Raw genomic sequence first — 26,718 nt, forward strand, 5'->3', positions numbered from 1 at the left:
GGAATAATTGCCAGGTTATTGTAAAAATAAAAACTGAAATTGTTACATCTATTCATATTCTGCATGAAACCGTCCTGAGGTAAAGCACAAAACATGTATTTCAAGAGATTCTGGTTATCAATATTCTCATAATATACTGAATTATCAATGTCAAATTTTGCATCGGCTGTACAAGACTTTTGGAAATCGTGTGAAAATTTTCAACATCTGGTTCAGAAAGACCTGTATCAGATATAATTATAGTCGTCCTTCTGTATCGGATATAATTATAGTCGTCCTTCTGTATCGGATATAATTATAGTCGTCCTTCTGTATCGGATATAATTATAGTCGTCCTTCTGTATCGGATATAATTATAGTCGTCCTTCTGTATCGGATATAATTATAGTCGTCCTTCTGTATCGGATATAATTATAGTCGTCCTTCTGTATCGGATATAATTATAGTCGTCCTTCTGTATCGGATATAATTATAGTCGTCCTTCTGTATCGGATATAATTATAGTCGTCCTTCTGTATCGGATATAATTATAGTCGTCCTTCTGTATCGGATATAATTATAGTCGTCCTTCTGTATCGGATATAATTATAGTCGTCCTTCTGTATCGGATATAATTATAGTCGTCCTTCTGTATCGGATATAATTATAGTCGTCCTTCTGTATCGGATATATTATAGTCGTCCTTCTGTATCGGATATAATTATAGTCGTCCTTCTGTATCGGATATAATTATAGTCGTCCTTCTGTATCAGATATAATTATAGTCATCAGGATAAAAATAGTCTGCATAGTACCATCATTGTAAACATAATATATGTATACTTAGTCTGACATTATTACAGGTCTGGTTAATTTCTTGTATTCTTATTGAATATTTCAATTTTGAAATATCTAGAAACCATTTAAATCTGTTTAAGCAACTATAACTGTAAAAATCACTGTACAGTTGGAAAATATAATCAGGCATATCTTTTGGAATAAGATATCATAAACTATGACTTTCCCTAAATAACGAAAATCTAAAAAATTGGCAACTGTGTTTTGTTAAAACTTGAATCAGTGTAATACAATATAACATTTCAATTTGGTAGATTCTACAAGAATGCAAACCTTATCACTGGTAAGCTGTGCAGACTTTCAGCTTTCTCAGTGTAGAATGTTTTACAATATCATCCAAGGAACTTGGTAACATATTTTACGGTATAGGCTTGTCTATCAATATACCTTTAACCCATTTCACTATTCAAAATCAATCAATCTAATAAATATGAAATCTACAGTTATGGTCACTTTATCATGAAATGGACATCAGTTCTGACCCTCAATATTGACTTATTATACTTATGTAATATCATGACCTTGGGCACTTGGTAATTTATAAGTTAGAAGTCATTTAAATATTCTAATAGATTTGACTCCTGTGACCTTGAAAGTAGACCAGGTGATATCGCAGTAGAACAATTTTTTTGTACTGTTCTTTTTTTTCCATTATTATTATTCCATCTAAATTAAGTGCATCACCTTATGGACAACGCTAACTGGATATTCATGGGGATGTGAACTGATAAAAGGAATATATCTCGCTATTGATCAACAGTCTGGATATGTGATCGACATGTACAGCTGACAGATGCCACACCATGACATGAGCTGTATGTGGTCAGGTGAGCTAAACAGGAAAATAATTTGAATACATTAAATACAAAGTCTATGAGAAGAAAGCACTGTACAGTATAAACAAGATGTTTTATGGCACAGAATGCTTATATCAGTATAAGAATGTTTACTACAATGATCACAAGAAACACGGTAAACATAGATTTACGTATAGTTATGTCTAAATATAACCCCAACCCCTCCCCCCCCCCCTTTTTTTTTTTGGAAAGAAAAATTCCTCAATTCGAGAAAAAGAACTTACTGTGGTATGTAATTGCAATTTCATACCCGGGTGTCAAAATTTGTCACTTATTTTACATGTTTTGATACATATAACCATGTATTTGGTTGTATAATAGGTACATACAACATATCTCACAACTTACCGACTCTGAAATTTTGATCTCCATTAAACGCCCCTGGGGCGTTTATTAGAATAAATACGGTATTTTATCTGACACACAGACCGGTCTACAGAATAGGATGTGTATTTTATGACACACAGACCGGTCTACAGAATAGGATGTGTATTTTATCTGACACACAGACTGGTCTACAGAATAGGATGTGTATTTTATCTGACACACAGACTGGTCTACAGAATAGGATGTGTATTTTATCTGACACACAGACCGGTCTACAGAATAGGATGTGTATTTTATCCGACACACAGACCGGTCTACAGAATAGGATGTGTATTTTATGACACACAGACCGGTCTACAGAATAGGATGTGTATTTTATCTGACACACAGACCGGTCTACAGAATAGGATGTGTATTTTATCTGACACACAGACCGGTCTACAGAATAGGATGTGTATTTTATCTGACACACAGACCGGTCTACAGAATAGGATGTGTATTTTATCTGACACACAGACCGGTCTACAGAATAGGATGTGTATTTTATCTGACACACAGACCGGTCTACAGAATAGGATGTGTATTATTATCTGACACACAGACCGGTCTACAGAATAGGATGTGTATTTTATCTGACACACAGACCGGTCTACAGAATAGGATGTGTATTTTATCTGACACACAGACCGGTCTACAGAATAGGATGTGTATTTTATCTGACACACAGACCGGTCTACAGAATAGGATGTGTATTTTATCTGACACACAGACCGGTCTACAGAATAGGATGTGTATTTATCTGACACACAGACCGGTCTACAGAATAGGATGTGTATTTTATCTGACACACAGACCGGTCTACAGAATAGGATGTGTATTTTATCTGACACACAGACCTGGTCTACAGAATAGGATGTGTATTTATCTGACACACAGACTGGTCTACAGAATAGGATGTGTATTTTATCCGACACACAGACCGGTCTACAGAATAGGATGTGTATTTTATGACACACAGACCGGTCTACAGAATAGGATGTGTATTTTATCTGACACACAGACCGGTCTACAGAATAGGATGTGTATTTTATCTGACACACAGACCGGTCTACAGAATAGGATGTGTATTTCATCTGACACACAGACCGGTCTACAGAATAGGATGTGTATTTCATCTGACACACGGACCGGTCTACAGAATAGGATGTGTATTTTATCTGACACACAGACCGGTCTACAGAATAGGATGTGTATTTCATCTGACACATAGAAGTGATAAGGAATTCCATGTAATCTAGGGATGCATGGTTACTATTACTTATCATGTTGATTTTGTTCAAAATTTCCTTAAACAACTCCAGTTGATAGACAAGACACTAAGAGAGCCTGCATCTCCCACCTGGATGTTTCAGTAATCATGGCAAACTCTTTTAGTTATCTAACAATTATTTCCTACTTTTTCAGCTACCTCTCCCAACAACTGTTGAAACTAAATACTTACAGCATGATAGAGGTACATCTGATTGTAAAGTTAAAAATAGATCATGGTTCATACAGGTCCATCAACATGTTTTTTCAGTTTTCATTCCTAACAATAGGAAACCCACAGTGAAGTGTTAAATTTCCGGAGGAGCCCTAATACTCTTTTGACAAAGACTAATGAGTTGATTATAGATTCACCAGTGAAGATGACAATAGGTGTGATGTGCTTGCTAAAAATAGATTACTATTAATGAATTACAAAATGCACATTCAAAATCTATTTCATTTTGCAACCAACAGGAGAAACTCTAGCAAAAATTTGAAAATTCAAGGATTTATCAAGTACTGCTTTGAAATTCAAGGAACTCTTTGAGCTTTAAGCAGGTTTTAAAGTATGGAGGGAAAAAAACGGTTTTTAAAGTATGGAGGGAAAAAACCGGTTCTTAAAGTATGGAGGGAAAAAACCAAACAGATCTGGGGAGACCAATAGATTAAAATGAAAAGCATTGTTGAGTATCAATTATTTTCATGTTCATTTTACAGGTATTTCTGCAGTCTAAAGAAATCAATGGCAGTAATAAAACAATTACATGTGTATCAAATATTAATAGAAAAAACAATATTGCTGCTTTCTTTGAAAATTAAACTAGTTTCCAGTCAAATGTACTATTATCAAACAAAGCCTGATATAACTGGTGATTACAATGTAATATGTATGAAAAATTATTCTCCATAGAAATCCCAACACAACTCAAGATGTGTCCGTATTGTCATTGAAAACTATAACAAGTTTAATGCTGTCCTTTCCATTTTTTCTCTGGTTTTCGCTTGTTTGGCTTCATCAATTGTTTCCATTTTCATCATCACATTATGACAAACAGCTAACATGTAATATCAAGTTTTGACAAAATAGTCACTGAATGCACAAGTGCAACGTACACCTCGTTTCATTTCCAATTAGCAGTAACAAACCCAGAGTAGACATGACTAAAGCTTTATCTATCGCTATCCTTTGTGTCAATCAACACAAGAAGGCTGTAAAGCTAATGAAGATGTAACGCCACCCCATAGGCCAGTGAATGTTTAATCCTCAACATCTTTAATGGTGAGGACAGACTAAATCTTCATACAAGCACTCACACACCATTCACGCTACTCCAGGCCACTGGTCATCCTTTGTCTAGCATATTCTTCAGGTCATCAAAGATCTGTAAGCATAAAATAATTCAATGAGAAACAACATCTAAATCAAAGCTCAATGACAGCAGCCTACTAAAATGGTTTACATTTGTAAGGATATAAAATCTCAATGACAAATTAATGCATTTCATACACAAACAGATCTTTATGTAGAGTTGAAACAAATTGCTAGATTAATACAACTAATTTAGAGTGATGTCCAAAGGCTAAATCCAATATGTGAGAATTCAGAAAAAACCTGAGAATTCAGAAAAAAACAGAGAAGTCTTTAATGTCAATAATGCCAAATGTGACCCTTTAGGCCCCATTCCTCAGGCCCCTATGGGGTCAGATGCATCAGTTGTATTTTGAATCCCAGCCACCTAGGAATGTTACTACTAAAATATAAATGTCATATATTGGTTAGTTCCAGAGAAAGTTGATAATATCAATAATGCCATTTTCAAACTTGCTTGCATGGACTAGTAAATGTACTCAAACATTTCCTAAGGAATCATAATTGCTTATTTAGAAATACCCTCTCTGCCAGCTATATCACAGCTTTTGGAAATATTTTTTAAAGAGTACAACAGGATGAATAGATTTTTATAATTGTTTTATCACTCCAACATTGTTATTGTCAGGAAAATCATGATTACAAAATGGCCACTGTGGCTAAAAATGAACAACACTTTGTTGGCTCCCCTTCCTTAACAACCTCACCAATTTCCAGTTCAATGACACCAGTGGAACTGGAGACATGTTTAAAATAGATTTGTAAAGGCATAGCGGCCATCTTGGATTTCGTACTGACCGAAAAATAACAACACTTGGTCAGGACTATCTCAGGATCATTTCAGGCAAGTTACAACTGAATCCCACTGGAAGAACTTGTACATTTTCGTATCCCCACCCCATAAGGATGCTACCAGTAAAATATGAGTTATATCCATTGCCTAGTTTCAGAGAAGGAGTCATTTATATCAATTTAGCCAAATTGACCCCTTTAGGCCTCACCCTCTGGCCCCAGGGGGTCAGCCCCATGATTTGTACAATTTTGAATCCCTTTCCCATAGGGGTGCTACCAGACGATGTTTCGAAGTTCAAGGGACTAACAGCAAAACTGTGAAACAGCGGGACTTCAAATTATTCATGGTTGACAATAGATCGATGTTTTCTTGATAATGACCATTTCTGTTCACGTTACATGTCCTCGGTGTCTTCAAATTCATCGTCGCCTATCAGGCTCACATCGAAAAAAGGTTAATAGTTAATTTACCTCAAACCCAACAAAATAAAACTACTTTTCATCAATTATACCAAAGCATTTTATTAATTAAACAAACTATGCATCAGTTACAAAACACTTATATCACGTTTAACAGAAAAAGTAAAAGAAGTACAATGCATACTAACATTAACGTTTTTTCTGCTAAAGACACATGTACTTACGTTATGTGCATAGAAAATACGGAATGCCGATCAGTTGGAGAATGCATGATTGAATGACAAATAATTGATCTACATGGATATTTATGTATAAGTATGAAACGCGACACTTTGAATATGAGTGAAGACATCGCTAATTTTTTGTGATTAAAATTGATTCGCTTGTTTTACTGTTCCGTAAAATTTACTCACCGACCGCTGATTTCAATGGCTGCGGAGATCATCAAAGACGACTACCGGTATGTTATACCGGAGTGATTAAATGTCATGGCTTCTAAATACACCATTTATCTATCAATTTGAGTCTGATTATTAATTAACCCCATGATCGAGAGTGACAACACATGCTATCGTTATCCCTATTGTCAGCCAGGGCATTTGTGGGAGAGGTGCGAAATCTTGCCTTCGGACCAGGTGAGCTAATAATAATGATGATGAAATTGATAACTGTGAGAGGTATAGATGTAGTGATGAAACTGAGATTGATAATTGCCTGTTATGTGAGGCACATTGAGGATGAAAATTATGTAAGAAAGGCATTGATTCATTGGTAGTCAGTGTTGTCCATTGTGTGAGAAGTATTGCTGTAATGATGACAATAAGGATGATATTTGTGTGAGAAAGGCATTGATTCATTGGTTGTTAATGTGCTGTTGTTGTGATGACAACGATGAGGATGAATGCGTGAAACGTATCGATGGACTAATGATGATGAAGATGATATTTTCATTGATAACACCTATCCTTATTTCCCTTATTGGACACTTGAGAAGTGTTAGGAAAGGCCTACAACAAGAGATCCCTGAAGGATCTTAGCGTCTACAATTGAATGCTATATATTGGTCTTTTCTAAACTTTTCCCTTCTTTCCTCTTAATCATTTGATAATAAAAACAAAGTGAGTGGGAGCTCAAATAGATACAACAGATCATACATTCGGAGAAATAGCAGTAAACATCTTCAACCTGTCAATATTCAAAATGGCCCCCTGACAGCCATTTGTGTGTGGATGTCTATATGTAAACCCTCACCTTTAGTACCCATGTTCTGTTGTTAAGACATCGGTCTAACACCTCAGCATTGTCCAGTTCAGTATCACTTTGTCTGACAATGTCAACCTGCCAAAAATGAAAACCAATATTAATATGTTAGTAACATCTTCAGAACCTTCTCTAGACATTGTTAATACCGTACTAATTGACATGACTATCAAAGCCCCATACTCCCAAAGAAATATACATAAAAGTTTACATTTTGACCTTTTTACAGTTTTCAGACTTTTCAAATGATCGCAAATCAAAAACTGGGGGAAAAAATGTGTATTTTTGAAAGTATATAGGAAATTCCAAAAAATATTAACTGGGTCCGATGAACCAAGTTTCTATGCAAATTAGACCCACAATGCAACAGCCAGTTATCAGTCAACACCAAATTGCAGAACACTGGAAACGTGGGCCTGCCAAAACGCAAACAGATTCTGCCAAAAAGAAACGTAAAAGGGACTGGAATCGGCAAAACTCCAGGATTTCAATAGGAAAAGAATTGATTCATTAGAGCTAAGCAAGAGAAGAAAAAGGAATACTCAATTTCCAATTTCATTGGACGTCTATTGGATTGCCATTTAGCTTTTTCCGAGAGAGGGTGATACATTTTTGAAGTTTGTCATGCAATGACATCGGGGTTGAAGTTATTGTTCCAATTCAACTGCAAATGCTAATAGCACATACATGACGAGCTGACTTCTCTCAGGGAAGGTGTTTATGTCTCCTTGTCCCGAAGCTGATGTTCGGCCGTGCGTGACCACAATCAGCGTAGTCTACACTTGGTCAAGCTCGTATTAGGATGTATTTTACGCATCCATACTTGTGTGATCGTAAATATAGATATTGAGTATATAACATTGTATATTTGGTCATCTTTCACAATAAAGCTAAACCCTTCATTTATTCGTTTAATCCTCTTTGCCCAATAATGCTCCAGACCAAATTTCATCAAAATCCATTCAAGCATTCAGGACTAGTAGTGATTTAAAGAAAATGTTGATGGACGTCGGGCAAGGTGAGCTAAAAATGTGCCTGAGAAACAAGATACTAATTTTGTTTGGCCTTATAATAATTATCTAGTGTGTTGTAGGTGTTTTTTGGGAAGAATCATTTCTGGTCCCATCCAAAACTCATCGGGAATTATCATAGAAATAAGCAAATGACTTTGTTCTCAGGGAAAGTTGCCGAGCATAGCTAGAGGTCGTCATGTTCCACAGAACCTAATACACATGCACACTCACAACATGCTTGTTGCAAGCAAAGGAGGCTGTCCTTAAATGACCTTAGCTGTTGATAGGATGCTGTAACAATAATAAACCAAATCAAGAAGCATGTGCTAGATATTACAAGAATAGTTCATATCAAAGTTCCACCAACCTTTGCTAAGCACCGTTTGTACAGGTTGTATTTGAAGTGGTAAAGACTGTGATAGGGTCCAACATAACTAGCTGCCGTCTTTCCAATCATAAATTCCTGGAAAAACAAGTTCTCTGAAATCATTTTATATCTTGATTACATTAAAAGACTACAATTATATGAAGCATGATACACAAAATAGTTTGCTTCAAAGCTAATTTCTGCTTTTTAGGACGTTTCACATAAAAGAGTTTCGCATTTAGCATCAGGGATCAAGTAAAAATACTTTGTGGGAAATGCCTAATGAAATAGGCTTATCCTGAGTAATGAAGGAACACTTTCTTCATTGACAATGTTCTATAATATGTGGTACAACTGGAATTTACCAAAATTACAGCATTAATCATTTTGATGATATATATTATAGTGATAGCAATATGTTGTTTGTAGAGGAGCTTTGTGACAGACTCACGAAGCGGAGGGTAAAATGTTAATCTGTCTACTACATTGTATTTACTTTTGGTGACATTGCAGTTTTCTGTGTGAAATCTTCCTAGAACACTAAATCTCACCTTGAAATACTAAAACAACATAATCTCCATCGTAAACCATTAAGGAATACAAACTACAGGCCAGGAAACCAGAGCACACAACAAGAGATCCCAAACACTCACCGTTGAATGATCTTTCCCTACTATTCCTTTCTACCTCTTCCTATTAACATTCGGGGAAATCTATATTTGAAGTTTGAGAAAATTCTAGTACTTATGGAATAGTGATAACAAACCATCAAAATATAAGATGGCTTTCTGTTTTTTCCTGATCAGTCGAATAACTGAATGGGCTCACCAAGGGATTGATGAGAACCTACAGATCAGGGCTCAGAAATACCCTCCCAGTACTTCTTGAAAACTAACAATAACAAACTTCAATTATCAAAATCCCAGATCGCTGCCTGTTAGCCATTTTCTTTCCCCAATCAGACTAGACACAAAATTAAATGGGCACAACTAGGGACCAATGGAAGTTTCAAGAAATAGCTATAAGGATTGTTTACTGACAATTGTTTACCGGGGATGTAGGGCAATTTGAATATTTCATCATCTGCTGATGGTGGGCTAAAAACTTACCAAACTTGCTCCTTCTGTAGCACTGCTGGGGTTCTCCTCCAGAGTAAAGTGGTCATATGATTGACCAAACAGGTGAATAGACTTGATAGCAGGTTGACTAGCATTTTCACACGCCTGTAATTAACATCACATGCCTGTAATTAACATCACATGCCTGTAATTAACATCACACGCCTGTAATTAACATCACACGCCTGTAATTAACAAACGGGTTGATAGACTTGATAGAAGGTTGACTAGCATTTTCACACGCCTGTAATTAACATCACATGCCTGTAATTAACATCACACGCCTGTAATTAACAAACGGGTTGATAGACTTGATAGAAGGTTGACTAGCATTTTCACACGCCTGTAATTAACATCACACGCCTGTAATTAACATCACACGCCTGTAATTAACATCACACGCCTGTAATTAACAAACAGGTAGATAGACATGATAGCAGGTTGACTAGCATTTTCACACACCTGTAATTAACATCACATGCCTGTAATTAACATCACACACCTGTAATTAACATCACATGCCTGTAATTAACATCACACGCCTGTAATTAACAAACAAGCTTTATTCTTTAATCTTCTATGTACATTATAACATATCAAAACAGTAACTTCTAGAAAAGCAACACCACTTTCTCCATCCATAATTAACAATATATATAACCTGATGTCAACTTGGAAACACTATTAAACAAGAGATCCAAGAGGGATCTTGATGCCAACCATCGAATGTTGGATTCTCTAAAGCTGATCTTTGTACTCTCTAAAGCCGATCTTTGTACTCTCTACAGCTGATCTTTGTACTCTCTAAAGCTGATCTTTGTAATCTCTAAAGCTGATCTTTGTACTCTCTAAAGCTGATCTTTGTACTCTCTATGGCTGATACTCGAACAACTGTTGTCAGTGAATGTTGTAGTCCAACAACTGTTGTCAGTGAATGTTGTAGTCCAACAACTGTTGTCAGTGAATGTTGTAGTCCAACAACTGTTGTCAGTGAATGTTGTAGTCCAACAACTGTTGTCAGTGAATGATGTAGTCCAACAACTGTTGTCAGTGAATGGTGTAGTCCAACAACTGTTGTCAGTGAATGGTGTAGTCCAACAACTGTTGTCAGTGAATGTTGTAGTCCAACAACTGTTGCCAGTGAATGTTGTAGTCCAACAACTGTTGCCAGTGAATGTTGTAGTCAAACAACTGTTGTCAGTGAATGTTGTAGTCAAACAACTGTTGTCAGTGAATGTTGTACTTCAACAACTGTTGTCAGTGAATGTTGTAGTCCAACAACTGTTGTCAGTGAATGTTGTAGTCCAACTGTTGTCAGTGAATGTTGTAGTCCAACAACTGTTGTTAGTGAATGTTGTAGTCCAACAACTGTTGTTAGTGAATGTTGTAGTCCAACAACTGGTGTTAGTGAATGTTGTTCTCCAACAATTGTTGTCAGTTGTCTATTATAAGGTCTCAAATCTGCAAAGGAACATGATAATGGTCCAGGGCTTTCTCATTCAGCTTGCATTTAATAGGCCCATATGTGTTATCAAGATCTAGACACATAGGTTTGCCTTAGCTTCTGTGATTAGTTAGATGATGGCATTTGTGTGCTCTATGCATCCTGAAAAGCCTGGGATTCAGTAGCAAACCTCAGCAAGGATATGGCCCTAAATCGGTCCCTTATGTTGTATGAGCTTTATTTACAGTTCAATCAAGTACACAATAGCCACATTTTTTAAAAACAAAATACATCATTATGAGTAATTAATTGCGAGGGTAATATGGTGTATCTATATTGGGAGATGCAGATATTACAAATCTGCTAAAAACGACTTTTCTGTAAAAAAAAAATGCCTACATATGAACAAAGTCAATAAATCAAGACCAGACTACCATCAAATCTATATGGTTAATCATTACCAATTTTCATACAACATAGAATGTGTATACCATTGGATGTATATAATGAACATATTCCACTTACCTGACAAAACATTTTCAGGTTAGGTCGATCTAACTCCCTTATGTGAGGCTTTGCCCTCAAAGCATTCTGAAATATAAAGGAAAGGTACTTAGGGGGACTTTTCTAATGAACAAGCAGAATCTTGTGAATATCTCACACTGAATATGCGACAATGTGGAGGCGATTTTATGAAAATGACAGTTAATCTGCTACATGATCTTTTCATCCATGTAAAAAAAACAACAGGCACATGGGACCTGTACGGCTCACGTCGATATTTCAGTAATTATGATAAAGCTCTTGTTACAAATACTTTTCCCATTTTGGGATCTGCTTTTCAGTACCATGTGTTTCTGTCAACTTTTCCATTCTGGTTCAAAAGAAAATTCTAAGCAAACTAGAATCCTGACAAGTCAGTAAGGGAACTATTGAGTGGCTATATACTATCAATCATAAAGAAACCATCTGCCAATATCGCTCAGGTTGACATCTGGACTTTGCAATTGCATGTAGGAAGCCAAATATACAGTACCTTCCACTTAATCGGATAACGCTAATAGGGAATTTCGTTTATTTGGGTAAAAATACAATAGTACAAAACCATTTTCTCTTAAATCATGTAAAAAAAAAAAGTTTAATTGGATTGGAAAAGTTGTATTTTTCAGTTATTCGACAAAGTATCACTAATTACCTATACCGCAAAGACATAAAGTATTTGTATAAGATACGCCTTTTCCCTGTACATTTCGGTGTTTATTTCATTACTTGTAGGCACAAACACTCATATTATCATCTTTCGGATATAGATTTCATCAATAGAAATTGTGCATGTTTCTGATGTCCGAATGAAAGAATGCCCCTTTAACTGGGTAAGAAGCCCCCCGCAAACAGGCAACCCAAAAATTTTGACCTACATATTTCCTCAGTTGACTCATTAATTCCCAGCAATTGTTTTGTAATGTCATCATAAAATAATTACTCATGAAAAGATACAAAATTTGCCCTTGACCTTTGACTTAGTGACCTTGACCTTTGGTTACTTGACTTATTTTTTAGTTCTGAACAACTTTGATTCATAAAATCATAACAAAATGTTAATCAGTGAAAGATGCTACATTTGACCTTGACCCTGATCTTAGACCCAGTGTCCTTTACCTTCTATCACTTGATTTGATGTTTAATTCTGACCAACTTGTTTTCATAATGTCATAATACAGTTTTGAAATATTTTTGAAATATATTTAAGTTAATTCAATTGACCCTTTTTGGCCACGCCCATCAGCCCCAGGGGTCAGTCAGGGCCATCATGTGTATACCATTAAGCTGTCATCCAATGCTAATAATGTCAACAAAGTTAGAATGACTTTCGATAGAAATCAAACAAATGATAGTCAAAATTGTGATTTCCCTATATAAACTAGAACTGTCGACAGGATGGCTGACTAATACCCCCGCAATCTGCACAAGTCAATGGTGAATTGGAACTGTTAATTAGAGGCTAACTAAGATAACCCAGTAATATAGTGACCAGTTGCCATAACAACCATAATTTTGAACAAGGGCCCAATGGGCCCAAATCGCTCACCTGCAATGCAGTGATCTTTTCATATATGGATCCTGCAGTTATTTGAAAGCATGCTACAGGACCAATATAATAATGTCTCTCTGCACTTTGGCTTTTCACTTAAAGTCATTTAAAGATTTAAGCATACTTGATCGACGTGACCTTGAATGCGAGTCAGGGTCATTCATTTGAACAAACTTGGTAGCCCTTTACCCCAGCATGCTACAGACACAATATTAACTCCATGGGACTCTTGGTTATTGAGAAGAAGTCGTGTCAAGATTTTAGCCTTTTTGACTCCTGTGACCTTGAATGAAGGTCAAGGTCATTCATTTGAACAAACTTGCGAGCCCTTCACCCCAGCATGCTACAGGCCAAATATTAGGTCTCTGGGACTGTTGGTAATTGAGAAGAAGTTGTTAAAATTTTTAGCCTTTTTGACTCCTGTGACCTTGAATGAAGGTCAAGGTCATTCAATTGAACAAACTTGCGAGTCCTTCACCCCAGCATGCTACAGGCCAAATATTAGGTCTCTGGGACTGTTGGTTATTGAGAAGAAGTCGTTTTAAAATGTTAGCCTTTTTGACTCCAGTGACCTTGAATGAAGGTCAAGGTCATTCATTTGAACAAACTTGGTAGCCCTTTACCCCAGCATGCTACAGGCCAAATATTAGGTCTCTGGGACTGTTGGTTATTGAGAAGAAGTCGTTTAAAGATTTTAGCCTTTTTGACTCCTGTGACCTTGAATGAAGGTCAAGGTCATTCATTTGAACAAATTTGGTAGCCCTTTACCGCAGCATGCTACAAACCCAATATCAACTCCCTGGGACTTTTGGTTATTGAGAAGAAGTCGTTTAAAGATTTTAGCCTGTTTGGTCCCTGTGACATTGAATGAAGGTCAAGGTCATTCATTTGAACAAACTAGGTAGCCCTTCACCCCAGCATGCTACAGACCCAATACCAACTCCCTGGGACTGTTGGTTATTGAGAAGAAGTCGTTTAAAGATTTTAGCCTTTTTGACTCCTGTGACCTTGAATAAAGATCAAGGTCATTCATTTGAACAAACTTGGTAGCCCTTTACCCCAGCATACTACAGACCCAATATCAACTCCCTGGGCCTCTTGGTTATTGAGAAGAAGTCGTTTAAAGATTTCAGCCTTTTTGACTCCTGTGACCTTGAATGAAGATCAAGGTCATTCATTTGAACAAACTTGGGAGCCCTTTACCCCAGCATGCTACAGACCCAATATCAACTCCCTGGGCCTCTTGGTTATTGAGAAGAAGTCATTTAAAGATTTTAGCCTTTTTGACTCCTGTGACCTTGAATGAAGGTCAAGGTCATTCATTTGAACAAACTTGGGAGCCCTTCATCCTAGCATGCTGCAGGCCAAATATTAGGTCTCTGGATCTGTTGGTTATTGAGAAGAAGTCGTTTAAAGATTTTAGCCTTTTTGACTCCTGTGACCTTGAATGAAGGTCAAGGTCATTCATTTGAACAAACTTGGGAGCCCTTCATCCTAGCATGCTGCAGGCCAAATATTAGGTCTCTGGATCTGTTGGTTATTGAGAAGAAGTCGTTTAAAGATTTTAGCCTTTTTGACTCCTGTGACCTTGAATGAAGGTCAAGGTCATTCATTTGAACAAACTTGGTAGACCTTCACCCCAGCATGCTACAGACCCAATATCAAGTCCCTGGGACTTTTGGTTATTGAGAAGAAGTCGTTTAAAGATTTTAGCCTGTTTGGTCCCTGTGACATTGAATGAAGGTCAAGGTCATTCATTTGAACAAACTAGGTAGCCCTTCACCCCAGCATGCTACAGACCCAATACCAACTCCCTGGGACTGTTGGTTATTGAGAAGAAGTCGTTTAAAGATTTTAGCCTTTTTGACTCCTGTGACCTTGAATGAAGGTCAAGGTCATTCATTTGAACAAACTTGGTAGACCTTCACCCCAGCATGCTACAGACCCAATATCAAGTCCCTGGGTCTTTTGGCTATTTAGAAGAAGTCGTTTATTTTTTTTTTAGCATATTTGACCCCTGTGACTTGAATGAAAGTCAAGGTCATTCATTTGAACAAACTTGGTAGCCCTTCACCCCAGCATGCTACAGACCTAATATCAACTCCCTGGGACTCTTGGTTATTGAGAAGAAGTCGTTTAAAGATTTTAGCCTTTTTGACCCCTGTGACCTTGAATGAAGGTCAACGTTCTTCATTTGAACAAACTTGGTAGCCCTTCACCCCAGCATGCTACAGGCCCAATATTAGGTCTCTGGGCCTTTTGGTTATTGAGAAGAAGTTGCTTGAATGGAAAAGTTGACGCCGGACGGACGGACGGCCGGACGGCCGGACGGCCAGACGGCCGGACGGACGACGGACGGACGACGGACGCCGCGCCACGGCATAAGCTCACTTGCCCTTCGGGCAGGTGAGCTAAAAAAAAGAAAGCGGCATGCACATCTACACATAGTCCTCTATATTTGTGTGAAGTTTCATTGAAATCAGCCCTTTGGTTTAGGAGGAGTTGTCCGGACAAACTTAAAGTTATGGTTCTTATTTGAAAACCTGTTTATAGTGACCAGTTGCCATAGCAACCATAATTTTGTGAAAAATAAAGTGGCATGCACATCTACACATGGTCCTCTATATTTGTGTGAAGTTTCATTGAAATTGGCCCATCGGTTTAGAAGGAGTTGTCCGGACAAACTTAAAGTTATGGTTCTTATCAGAAAACCTGTTTATAGTGACCAGTTGCCATAGCTACCATAATTTTGAAAAAAAAAGAAAGTGGCATGCACATCTACACATGGTCCTCTATATTTGTGTGAAGTTTCATTGAAATCGGCAATTTGGTTTAGGAGGAGTTGTCCGGACAAACTTAAAGTTATGGTTCTTATCGGAAAACCTGTTTATAGTGACCAGTTGCCATAGCAACCATAATTTTGAAAAAAAGAAAGTGGCATGCACATCTACACATGGTCCTCTATATTTGTGTGAAGTTTCATTGAAATCGGCCGTTTGGTTAAGGAGGAGTTGTCCGGACAAACTTAAAGTTATGGTTCTTATCGGAAAACCTGTTTATAGTGACCAGTTGCCATAGCAACCATAATTTTGAGAAAAATAAAGTGGCATGCACATCTACACATGATCATTAATATTTGTGTGAAGTTTCATCGGAATTGGCTCATCGGTTTAGGAGGAGTTGTCCGGACAAAATGTGTCTACAGACAGACAGACGGACGGACAGACAACCTGATTCCAGTATACCCCCCTAACTTCGTTGCGGGGGTATAACTATAAGTTTACCCCCTCCCAAGGGGCAAACTGAGACCCCAGGGTCATGAAATTCACAATTTTGGTAAAGCACTTAATACCCTTTGAAGAGTATTTGATTCTACCTTATTTAGGTCTTGAGAAGAAGTTTCTTGAAATTTCAGTTAATTTGACCCTTTTTGGCCCTGCCCATAAGCCCCTAGGGACATCAGTGCCAATATATACACATAGTTTACAGCAGGCATCTTGTACTGATAATTCTAACCAAGTTTGTAATATTTCCAATGGCAATTGCAACAAATAATTCTCAAAAATGTGATTTCCTTATTTAAACTATAGTAAATTTTACCCCCTCCACAGGGGGAAACGTGAGACCCCAGGATCACGAAGTTCACAATTTTAGTAAAGGACCTTAAGACCTATCTATCTGTGAAGAAGATGACCTAAAGATGTATACTATTTACATTTTTACAACTTTTCATATAATATGATTAATATCTCCAATAGACATCAATTTCTTTCTAACGGAGAAAATAACATTTCAAATCAAAATGCCACTCAGGAACAAAACATGTATCATATAAACCATGAAGCCTACCAACATCCATAGAAATATTAAAGAATAGTTACATATATGGAATGAACATAATTATTTCTACATAGTAAAATTCAGTACAAACCTTAAATGTGGCTCTCCATAATACTTTCCCTTCCATCTCTTCAAGTTTCTTCTCAATAATTCTGTCAATACTTTGTAATGGCCCCATATAAAAATTCTCTGCAATGATATGTGTTAAACTTATCAATGTTATACTTCCTAGAACTATTGTTTCTGAAAAAATCTTGGAATATAAAATACTGCATCCCACACCTACATTGACATGCTTAAAATGTGTCTCAATAAATCATGATCAATTCGAAAGTGACCATGGTGAAACATCAATTCCATCCATGGTATTGTCATACCTGACCTTTTTATATTGTTAGATAAAAATCAATTCCAAATAGATTTGCTAGAGTGATGACTATGCACATATATAATGGCATGCAGAATCTATCCAATCTTTTCTCATTTCTCATAATTGTACATATTTTATCTGAATTCCTTCAGAAATGAAGTCAGGAGAATGACCCTGAACTAGGACAAGAGAGGGTAAGTGTATATTCACAACAATAGGCTCAGAGGGCCTGCATCGCTCACCTGGATATTTCAGTAATTATGGCAAAATCCAAAGTTGCATTACAATTATTTTCCTACTTTTGCTGCCTCTCCGAACATTAGTTCAAAGCAAATGAGGGTCTGATCCTGTCATTCTTCGATAAAAAGAAGCATTTGATTTATTTTCTCCATTTCCCCTATTGGACCCCCTCTCTCCAGCCCAAAGGGAGGTACATGCTCCGCTTAACTATTATAAGATGATCTTTACCCAATAATGCTCAGGACCAAATTTCATCAAAATCCATTCAGTCGTTCATTACAAGTAACATTTTAAGGAAACGGTTGACAGGCGGATACTGCGTTATGGCATAAGGTGAGGCAATAAAGGGGTGGAAGCACAAAAGAAGTACATGTATAATAGTGTACACAAAAGTGTACAACAGAATAGGTACATGTATTATAGTGTACACAAAAGTGTACTACAGAATAGGTACATGTATAATAGTGTACAACAGTGTACTACAGAATAGGTACATGTATAATAGTGTACACAAAAGTGTACTACAGAATAGGTACATGTATAATAGTGTACTACAGTGTACTACAGAATAGGTACATGTATAATAGTGTACTACAGAATAGGTACATGTATAATAGTGTACTACAGAATAGGTACATGTATAATAATGTACAACAGAATAGGTACATGTATAATAGTGTACAACAGTGTACAACAGAATAGGTACATGTATAATAGTGTACAACAGTGTACTACAGAATAGGTACATGTATAATAGTGTACTACAGAATAGGTACATGTATAATAGTGTACAACAGAATAGGTACATGTATAATAATGTACAACAGAATAGGTACATGTATAATAGTGTACAACAGTGTACTACAGAATAGGTACATGTATAATAATGTACAACAGTGTACTACAGAATAGGTACATGTATAATAGTGTACAAAAATGTACTACAGAATAGGTACATGTATAATAGTGTACAACAGTGTACTACAGAATATATGGGTACATGTATAATAATGTACAACATAGTGTAAAACAGAATAGGTACATGTATAATAGTGTACAACAGTGTACTACAGAATAGGTACATGTATAATAGTGTACAACAGTGTACTACAGAATAGGTACATGTATAATAATGTACAACAGAATAGGTACATGTATAATAGTGTACAACAGTGTACTAAAGAATATATAGGTACATGTATAATAATGTACAACAGTGTACTACAGAATAGGTACATGTATAATAGTGTACAATAGTGTACTACAGAATAGGTACATGTATAATAGTGTACAACAGAATAGGTACATGTATAATAATGTACAACAGTGTACTACAGAATAGGTACATGTATAATAATGTACAACAGTGTACTACAGAATAGGTACATGTATAATAGTGTACAACAGTGTACAACAGAATAGGTACATGTATAATAGTGTACAACAGTGTACTACAGAATAGGTACATGTATAATAGTGTACAACAGTGTACAACAGAATAGGTACATGTATAATAGTGTACAACAGTGTACTACAGAATAGGTACATGTATAATAGTGTACAACAGAATAGGTACATGTATAATAATGTACAACAGTGTACTACAGAATAGGTACATGTATAATAGTGTACAACAGTGTACAACAGAATAGGTACATGTATAATAGTGTACAACAGTGTACTACAGAATAGGTACATGTATAATAGTGTACAACAGTGTACAACAGAATAGGTACATGTATATTGGTGTACAACAGTGTACTACAGAATAGGTACATGTATAATAATGTACAACAGTGTACTACAGAATAGGTACATGTATAATAGTGTACAACAGTGTACAACAGAATAGCTACATGTATAATAGTGTACAACAGTGTACTACAGAATAGGTACATGTATAATAGTGTACAACAGTGTACTACAGAATAGGTACATGTATAATAGTGTACAACAGAATAGGTACATCTATAATAGTGTACAACATAGTGTACAACAGAATACGTACATGTATATTGGTGTACAACAGAATAGGTACATGTATAATAATGTACAACAGTGTACTACAGAATAGGTACATCTATAATAGTGTACAACATAGTGTACAACAGAATAGGTACATGTATATTGGTGTACAACAGTGTACAACAGAATAGGTACATGTATAATAATGTACATCAGTGTACTACAGAATAGGTACATGTATAATAGTGTACAACAGTGTACTACAGAATAGGTACATGTATAATAGTGTACAACAGTGTACTACAGAATAGGTACATGTATAATAGTGTACAACAGTGTACTACAGAATAGGTACATGTATAATAATGTACAACAGTGTTCTACAGAATAGGTACATGTATAATAATGTACAACAGTGTATAACAGAATAGGTACATGTATAATAGTGTACAACAGTGTACTACAGAATAGGTACATGTATAATAATGTACAACAGTGTACTACAGAATAGGTACATGTATATTGGTGTACAACAGTGTACTACAGAATAGGTACATGTATATTGGTGTACAACAGTGTACAACATAATAGGTACATGTATAATAATGTACAACAGTGTACTACAGAATAGGTACATGTATAATAATGTACAACAGTGTACTACAGAATAGGTACATCTATAATAGTGTACAACAGTGTACTACAGAATATAGGTACATGTATAATAGTGTACAACATAGTGTACTACAGAATAGGTACATGTATAATAGTGTACAACAGTGTACTACAGAATAGGTACATGTATAATAATGTACAACAGTGTACTACAGAATAGGTACATGTATAATAGTGTACAACAGTGTACTACAGAATAGGTACATGTATAATAGTGTACAACAGTGTACTACAGAATAGGTACATGTATAATAGTGTACAACAGTGTACTACAGAATAGGTACATGTATAATAGTGTACAAAAATGTACTACAGAATATATGGGTACATGTATAATAATGTACAACATAGTGTAAAACAGAATAGGTACATGTATAATAGTGTACAACAGTGTACTACAGAATAGGTACATGTATAATAGTGTACAACAGTGTACTACAGAATAGGTACATGTATAATAGTGTACAACAGTGTACTACAGAATAGGCACATGTATAATAGTGTACAACACAGTGTACAAATTTGTACAACAGTGGAAAAAAACAGTACAACAGTGAGCTACAGAATAGGTACATGTTTAATAATGTACAAAACTGTACAACAGCATACAACAGTGTATTATACAAAACTGTACAACAGTGTACAAAACAGTAAAACAGTGTACAAAACAGTACAACAGTGTACAAAACAGTACAACAGCACACAACAGTGCACAAAACAGTACAACAGCATACAACCGTGTACAACAGTGCATTAACTACTAGGTACAACCATTTACAACACAGTGTACAACTGTGCATAGAATATGTGCAACATTGCACAAAGCAGGTACAACAGTGCATAAATCGATCAAACAACAGATGTATCATACCTTCCCCTTCCCCAATTGCACTGAGAAATCCTGGCTCAAGAGCTTGGCTGAGAAATATCTGCAGGTAAACGTTGAAAAGGTCAGCCAGGGGATCCTCTTCATACGCATGCTCTAAACTGAAAACAAGCAGTCATTTTTAACTATAGGCATTCCCATGTATTGCAAAGTTAGTCTCAAACATTTTTTTTTAGTACTAAAAGTGATAAAACTGGTAAGGTTTGCCTTCCAAAAATCAAGAATTCCCTTATTGCTTAGTTCTTGTAACCTAAATGCCTTGGTGTTGTGCGAGAAGGCACTGTAACACTAACTGACTACCTGTATGTACACGAGTTGTAATACTCTGTTTTGGTTGAGACAATCTTCCATGGTCCAAATTTCACTTACTAGCTGTCCAGCTTCGGTGTTGGTCTGTCAGCTTCAGCGACCTCTACTACCTCCTTATCCTTGTTGTTCCTCAAAAGTTTCGTTCTGATTGGAAGATAATCCTTTTGCATAATAGGTACCCAGCTAGAAAACTGTAAAACATACATGACCAATGATTGAGAGGTCCGATTTTGAGTTAGAGAATACCTCTACACTAGCATAATATATCATACATCTCATGATTGCAAAATATCAAGAATTTCCCAAAATCTTTCACAAACAAAAATATTTAACAGAAAACATTTTATATTACAGTGGATCCCACTTATTATATAATATTGGATATTAAAATATCCCACCTATTATAATGTTATTTCAATCTACCAAATTTTCTCTATATGAATTAAGTAAATATATCTTGTTTATTATAGTATGGTCAAACACGAATCCTAGTTATTCAATTTTTTTTCTGACCTAAATAATCTTTGTAAGCTGTAACCCCAGATATGTGACCGTGTTTGACACATGGACAATTCACTACTAATTCTCACCAGCGGGCTCTGAGGTCAGTAAGCCGACCTAAGCAGGTAACACTTCTCAATCAAAAAACAAGAGGTCAAATTACCTACCCTATGCTGGGTCTGCCAACACAAACACGTAGTTGACAGTTAGTACGTAAATCTCGCTATCATAATTCACCATATAACACATTACTAGAGAGATTCTTCCAAGTTCAATTAAGGACACTCAAATTAGGGAAGTGTCTCATTTTTCAACATATAGATAACAAGAGTCTAGGGCCTTTACGGTCACCTGAGTCCTGATGTGTACAATGATAGATATTTTGCTTTCAAACCAACAATAAACACATCTAAACCCTGTGACCTTCAAAGTAGGTCAAGGTCATTCATATGAACAGACTCGGTAGGCCTTCATCCCAGCATGTTTCTAGCCCAATATCTTGACTCTGGTCTCATGGTTATTGAGAACAAGTCATTTAATTTTTTTAGTACATTTGTCCCCTGTGACTTTGAAAGTAGGTAAAGTCAATTAATTTGAACACATTTTGTAGTCCTTCATCCAATCATGTTACTGCCCCAACATCGTCACCTTGGGCCTCTTGGTTATTGAGGAGTCATTAAAAGGTTTTTGTCCATTTGACCCCTATGACCATGAAAACAGGTAAAGATCATTCATTTCAACAAACTTTGTAGTTCTTCATCCCATTATGGTACTGGTCCAATATCATGACCCTTGGCCTCTTGGTTATTGAGAAGTTGAAAATGTAAATTGTTTACAATGTAAGACGCTAGACAAAAAGGCGATCGCAATAGGTCACTTGCGACTTCGTCACAGGTGACCTAATAAAATGTTTTCATATTTTGTTCATTGTTCTACACTTTTTTTTATTGTAGCGTTTTATTGTCTTTTCTTTCTACACTTAGCCATAAGTCTAATGAATGTATATGTCCAACTTCCAGTTCAAAGAACCTATAATTGCTTGCATAATATTTTTCTCTTGAAAGTAGTATATTATAATAAGCAAGATCCACAGAATATAAATTTGCAAAATTATTGCAGTGAAAAAAATCAAAAGTTTCGTAAAGGAATCAATATATTTTTGAAGTTCAAACATGCTTACAGTGCACATGGCTCTATGTTGCATTTGCCCTTCTTCTGTGATTAACTCATATTTGCGGATTAATTTTCCAGACTCAATCTTCCAGATAGGAAAGTTTTCAAATTTGTTGAGGTCTTTCTTATCTATGATAAAATCTCCAATCTGTAACAACAAATAAGAGAAGAACATGAAAACACAACAATAAGACATAGTTCATACTTATCCCACTTTGTCAATATAGAAAGTTTTAAGCCAAAATTTACCTAAATTCTGTATTTCCTCCCAAAAACAATCAAACAAAACTCCATATTCATATATTGGTAGTATGGAAGTTCCCTGTACAAATTGTGGATGCACAGTTCAATAATTCTTAAAATTCTCCTAAATACTGTTGATTGGGATATTTCGGCATCAGGAAATTTTGGTGTTTTTTCATGTTATGACTAAATTTTTCACCATCAATGAAAGTCTGAAGAAATATGCTGCTTCATAATTGTAAACATATTATTAGCATTTATTCAATATTTTGTTGGATCTACTTGTTTTGAGTTACGATATATCTTAAAGCTAGTGTTACCTGGTAGCCTTGATATGAATACTTGTATTACGATATATCATAAAGCCAGTTACCTGGTAGCCTTGATATGAATACTTGTATTACGATATATCATAAAGCCAGAGTTACCTGGTAGCCTTGTTATGAATACTAGTATTACGATATATCATAAAGCTAGAGTTACCTGGTAGCCTTGTTATGAATACTTATATTACGATATATCATAAAGCCAGAGTTACCTGGTAGCCTTGATATGAATACTAGTATTACGATATATCATAAAGCCAGAGTTACCTGGTAGCCTTGATATGAATACTTATATTACGATATATCATAAAGCCAGAGTTACCTGGTAGCCTTGTTATGAATACTTATATTACGATATATCATAAAGCCAGAGTTACCTGGTAGCCTTGATATGAATACTTATATTACAATATATCATAAAGCCAGAGTTACCTGGTAGCCTTGATATGAATACTTATATTACAATATATCATAAAGCCAGAGTTACCTGGTAGCCTTGTTATGAATACTTATATTACGATATATCATAAAGCCAGAGTTACCTGGTAGCCTTGATATGAATACTTATATTACAATATATCATAAAGCCAGAGTTACCTGGTAGCCTTGTTATGAATACTAGTATTACGATATATCATAAAGCCAGAGTTACCTGGTAGCCTTGTTATGAATACTAGTATTACGATATATCATAAAGCTTGTGTTACCTGGTAGCCTTGTTATGAATACTTATATTACGATATATCATAAAGCCAGAGTTACCTGGTAGCCTTGATATGAATACTTATATTACGATATATCATAAAGCCAGAGTTACCTGGTAGCCTTGTTATGAATACTTATATTACGATATATCATAAAGCCAGAGTTACCTGGTAGCCTTGATATGAATACTTATATTACAATATATCATAAAGCCAGAGTTACCTGGTAGCCTTGATATGAATACTTATATTACAATATATCATAAATCCAGAGTTACCTGGTAGCCTTGTTATGAATACTAGTATTACGATATATCATAAAGCTAGAGTTACCTGGTAGCCTTGTTATGAATACTAGTATTACGATATATCATAAAGCCAGAGTTACCTGGTAGCCTTGATATGAATACTTATATTACGATATATCATAAAGCCAGAGTTACCTGGTAGCCTTGTTATGAATACTAGTATTACGATATATCATAAAGCTTGTGTTACCTGGTAGCCTTGATATGAATACTTGTATTACGATATATCATAAAGCCAGAGTTACCTGGTAGCCTTGTTATGAATACTAGTATTACGATATATCATAAAGCCAGAGTTACCTGGTAGCCTTGTTATGAATACTTATATTACGATATATCATAAAGCCAGAGTTACCTGGTAGCCTTGTTATGAATACTAGTATTACATTATATAACATTAAGCTTGTGTTACCTGGTAGCCTTGTTCTTTAAGCTCCAGATGTTGTATAGTGTCAGGCTCTGACACAGGCTGGGTTACACTGGTGTTGTTACTTTCCTGCTTCTCCTTATCAAACTTTTGGATCTTGAAGGATCGAGATGTTGGTGCTCGGTCACTCAGCCTCTTACCAACTGTCTTCCCTCGCCTAAGTAGAAAATCAACCAGCTACATTTTGAATCTTGGATGTCTGAATTACCCTTATTATCAATATTCTATAGCAACAAACAACACCTATTTTTAAAAAATGTGTCAATAAAAAGATAAGAGCATGCCAGATTTATTCATTTAAATTAATTTTGTAGCCCTTCTTCCAGCATACTACTTATCCATATTAGGCCTCTGGGTCTCTAGTTATTTAGAAAAAGTCATTTAAAGATTTCAGGCTACTTGGTCGCTGTGACATTCAAACTAAGTTGATAGCCCTTCATTCCAGAAGTTGTTTAAAAGATTTTAGCCTATTTATACAAACTTGGTAGCAATTTATCCCAGCATGCTACAAGTCCAATATCAGATCTCTGGGCATCTTGGTTATTGAGAAGTTGTTTAATGGTTTAACCCCTGCGACCTTGAATGTAGGTCAACAACATTTTAACAAATAATATGCTAAGGATGCAAAGATCATACATTTGTGGTAAGGCAAACCAATATTCCAAGTAGCTCCAATATAAGCAGTGCAGGAGACAGAGCACAGACAATTGTTTTCTTTGATGTACAGATGTGAAAAAAGTATTTAGTCACATATATTTTCACTGTGAATTTCATACATTTTGACAAATTTTCAACTAATTTTTTTAAACTTCTCCTGCCCTGAATTTTCGTGAAATAGATTAATATAATTATGCACTGTAAAAACAAAAGTGTGTTGTTGCTTTGTTCTTAATCTTAACTCATGGCATTTTTTTAACACAAGTACTGTGGGATGGAACAATATAAGTCCGTCGAATGCTGTATAGTGGACACGGAACAATATAAGTCCGTTGAATTCTATATAGAGGCCATCTTGCATTGAAATGAGATTAACATCACCTTATGAGTGGTAATTATAGGTGGCATACGTATACTTTAACCTTCACTTTTCAGTACAGACCTTTAATGCTACAAATCTTATTTTAATGCAAGGTAGTATATACCACTTTATTTTATTTTTACTAGTGAAACATCAAATATATTCATTCTATCAAAGTGATATTTTTCACTATTGACTAGTGGCTTTTGATGGTTGTGTCCTGGTCTCCCAGTTAAAAGTCAGAAAAATATATGAATAGAATGAACTTACTGTTACATAATTGATGGTAGACCATCATCAGGACTACAAAGAAAGCACACCTCAGGACTTCCCTCGCTAGGTCTACTAGACACGCCACGTAGGATTGAGCGCTCAAACGTGTACTTATCTAGGTTGTTTTCATAGGACTTTTATCAAATAATTATATTTTGAGAATATTATGGAAACTTTTCTAAAGAATATAAACTTGAATACATATCTAAATAAAACAATTTATCCAAATCTATTTTGAACTAGTTATATTTCACTG

At 35.7% G+C, this 26,718-nt stretch overlaps 1 protein-coding gene and 1 long non-coding RNA gene across 3 annotated transcripts in view; one reads left to right on the forward strand and one right to left on the reverse strand.

The window, feature by feature from the left end:
• Positions 1-2,928: 2,928 nt before the first annotated feature.
• LOC117336347 overlaps positions 2,929-26,718 on the reverse strand; it is a 37,217-nt gene continuing 13,427 nt past the window's right edge. Inside the window, exons 6-15 of one of the 2 annotated variants that reach the window (XM_033896842.1) lie at positions 25,157-25,328; positions 23,171-23,311; positions 21,550-21,680; positions 21,166-21,281; positions 17,136-17,233; positions 11,638-11,703; positions 9,660-9,773; positions 8,551-8,646; positions 7,162-7,248; positions 2,929-4,711 (exon numbers count right to left, since the gene is read on the reverse strand). In XM_033896842.1, the coding sequence (XP_033752733.1) occupies positions 4,673-4,711; positions 7,162-7,248; positions 8,551-8,646; positions 9,660-9,773; positions 11,638-11,703; positions 17,136-17,233; positions 21,166-21,281; positions 21,550-21,680; positions 23,171-23,311; positions 25,157-25,328 (1,060 nt within the window). In that variant the 3' untranslated portion in view covers positions 2,929-4,672. Of the gene's footprint in view, positions 4,712-7,161; positions 7,249-8,550; positions 8,647-9,659; positions 9,774-9,869; positions 10,012-11,637; positions 11,704-17,135; positions 17,234-21,165; positions 21,282-21,549; positions 21,681-23,170; positions 23,312-25,156; positions 25,329-26,718 lie in introns of those variants that run through there. The other variant, XM_033896843.1, reaches the window with a different exon arrangement.
• On the forward strand, positions 18,112-19,877 carry LOC117336350. The gene is made up of 3 exons (XR_004534585.1): positions 18,112-18,144; positions 19,689-19,728; positions 19,851-19,877. It is a non-coding gene; the product is annotated as an uncharacterized LOC117336350 (long non-coding RNA).

Source organism: Pecten maximus, chromosome 10 (genome assembly GCF_902652985.1).
Source record: "Pecten maximus chromosome 10, xPecMax1.1, whole genome shotgun sequence".
NCBI classification, from domain to species: domain Eukaryota; kingdom Metazoa; phylum Mollusca; class Bivalvia; order Pectinida; family Pectinidae; genus Pecten; species Pecten maximus.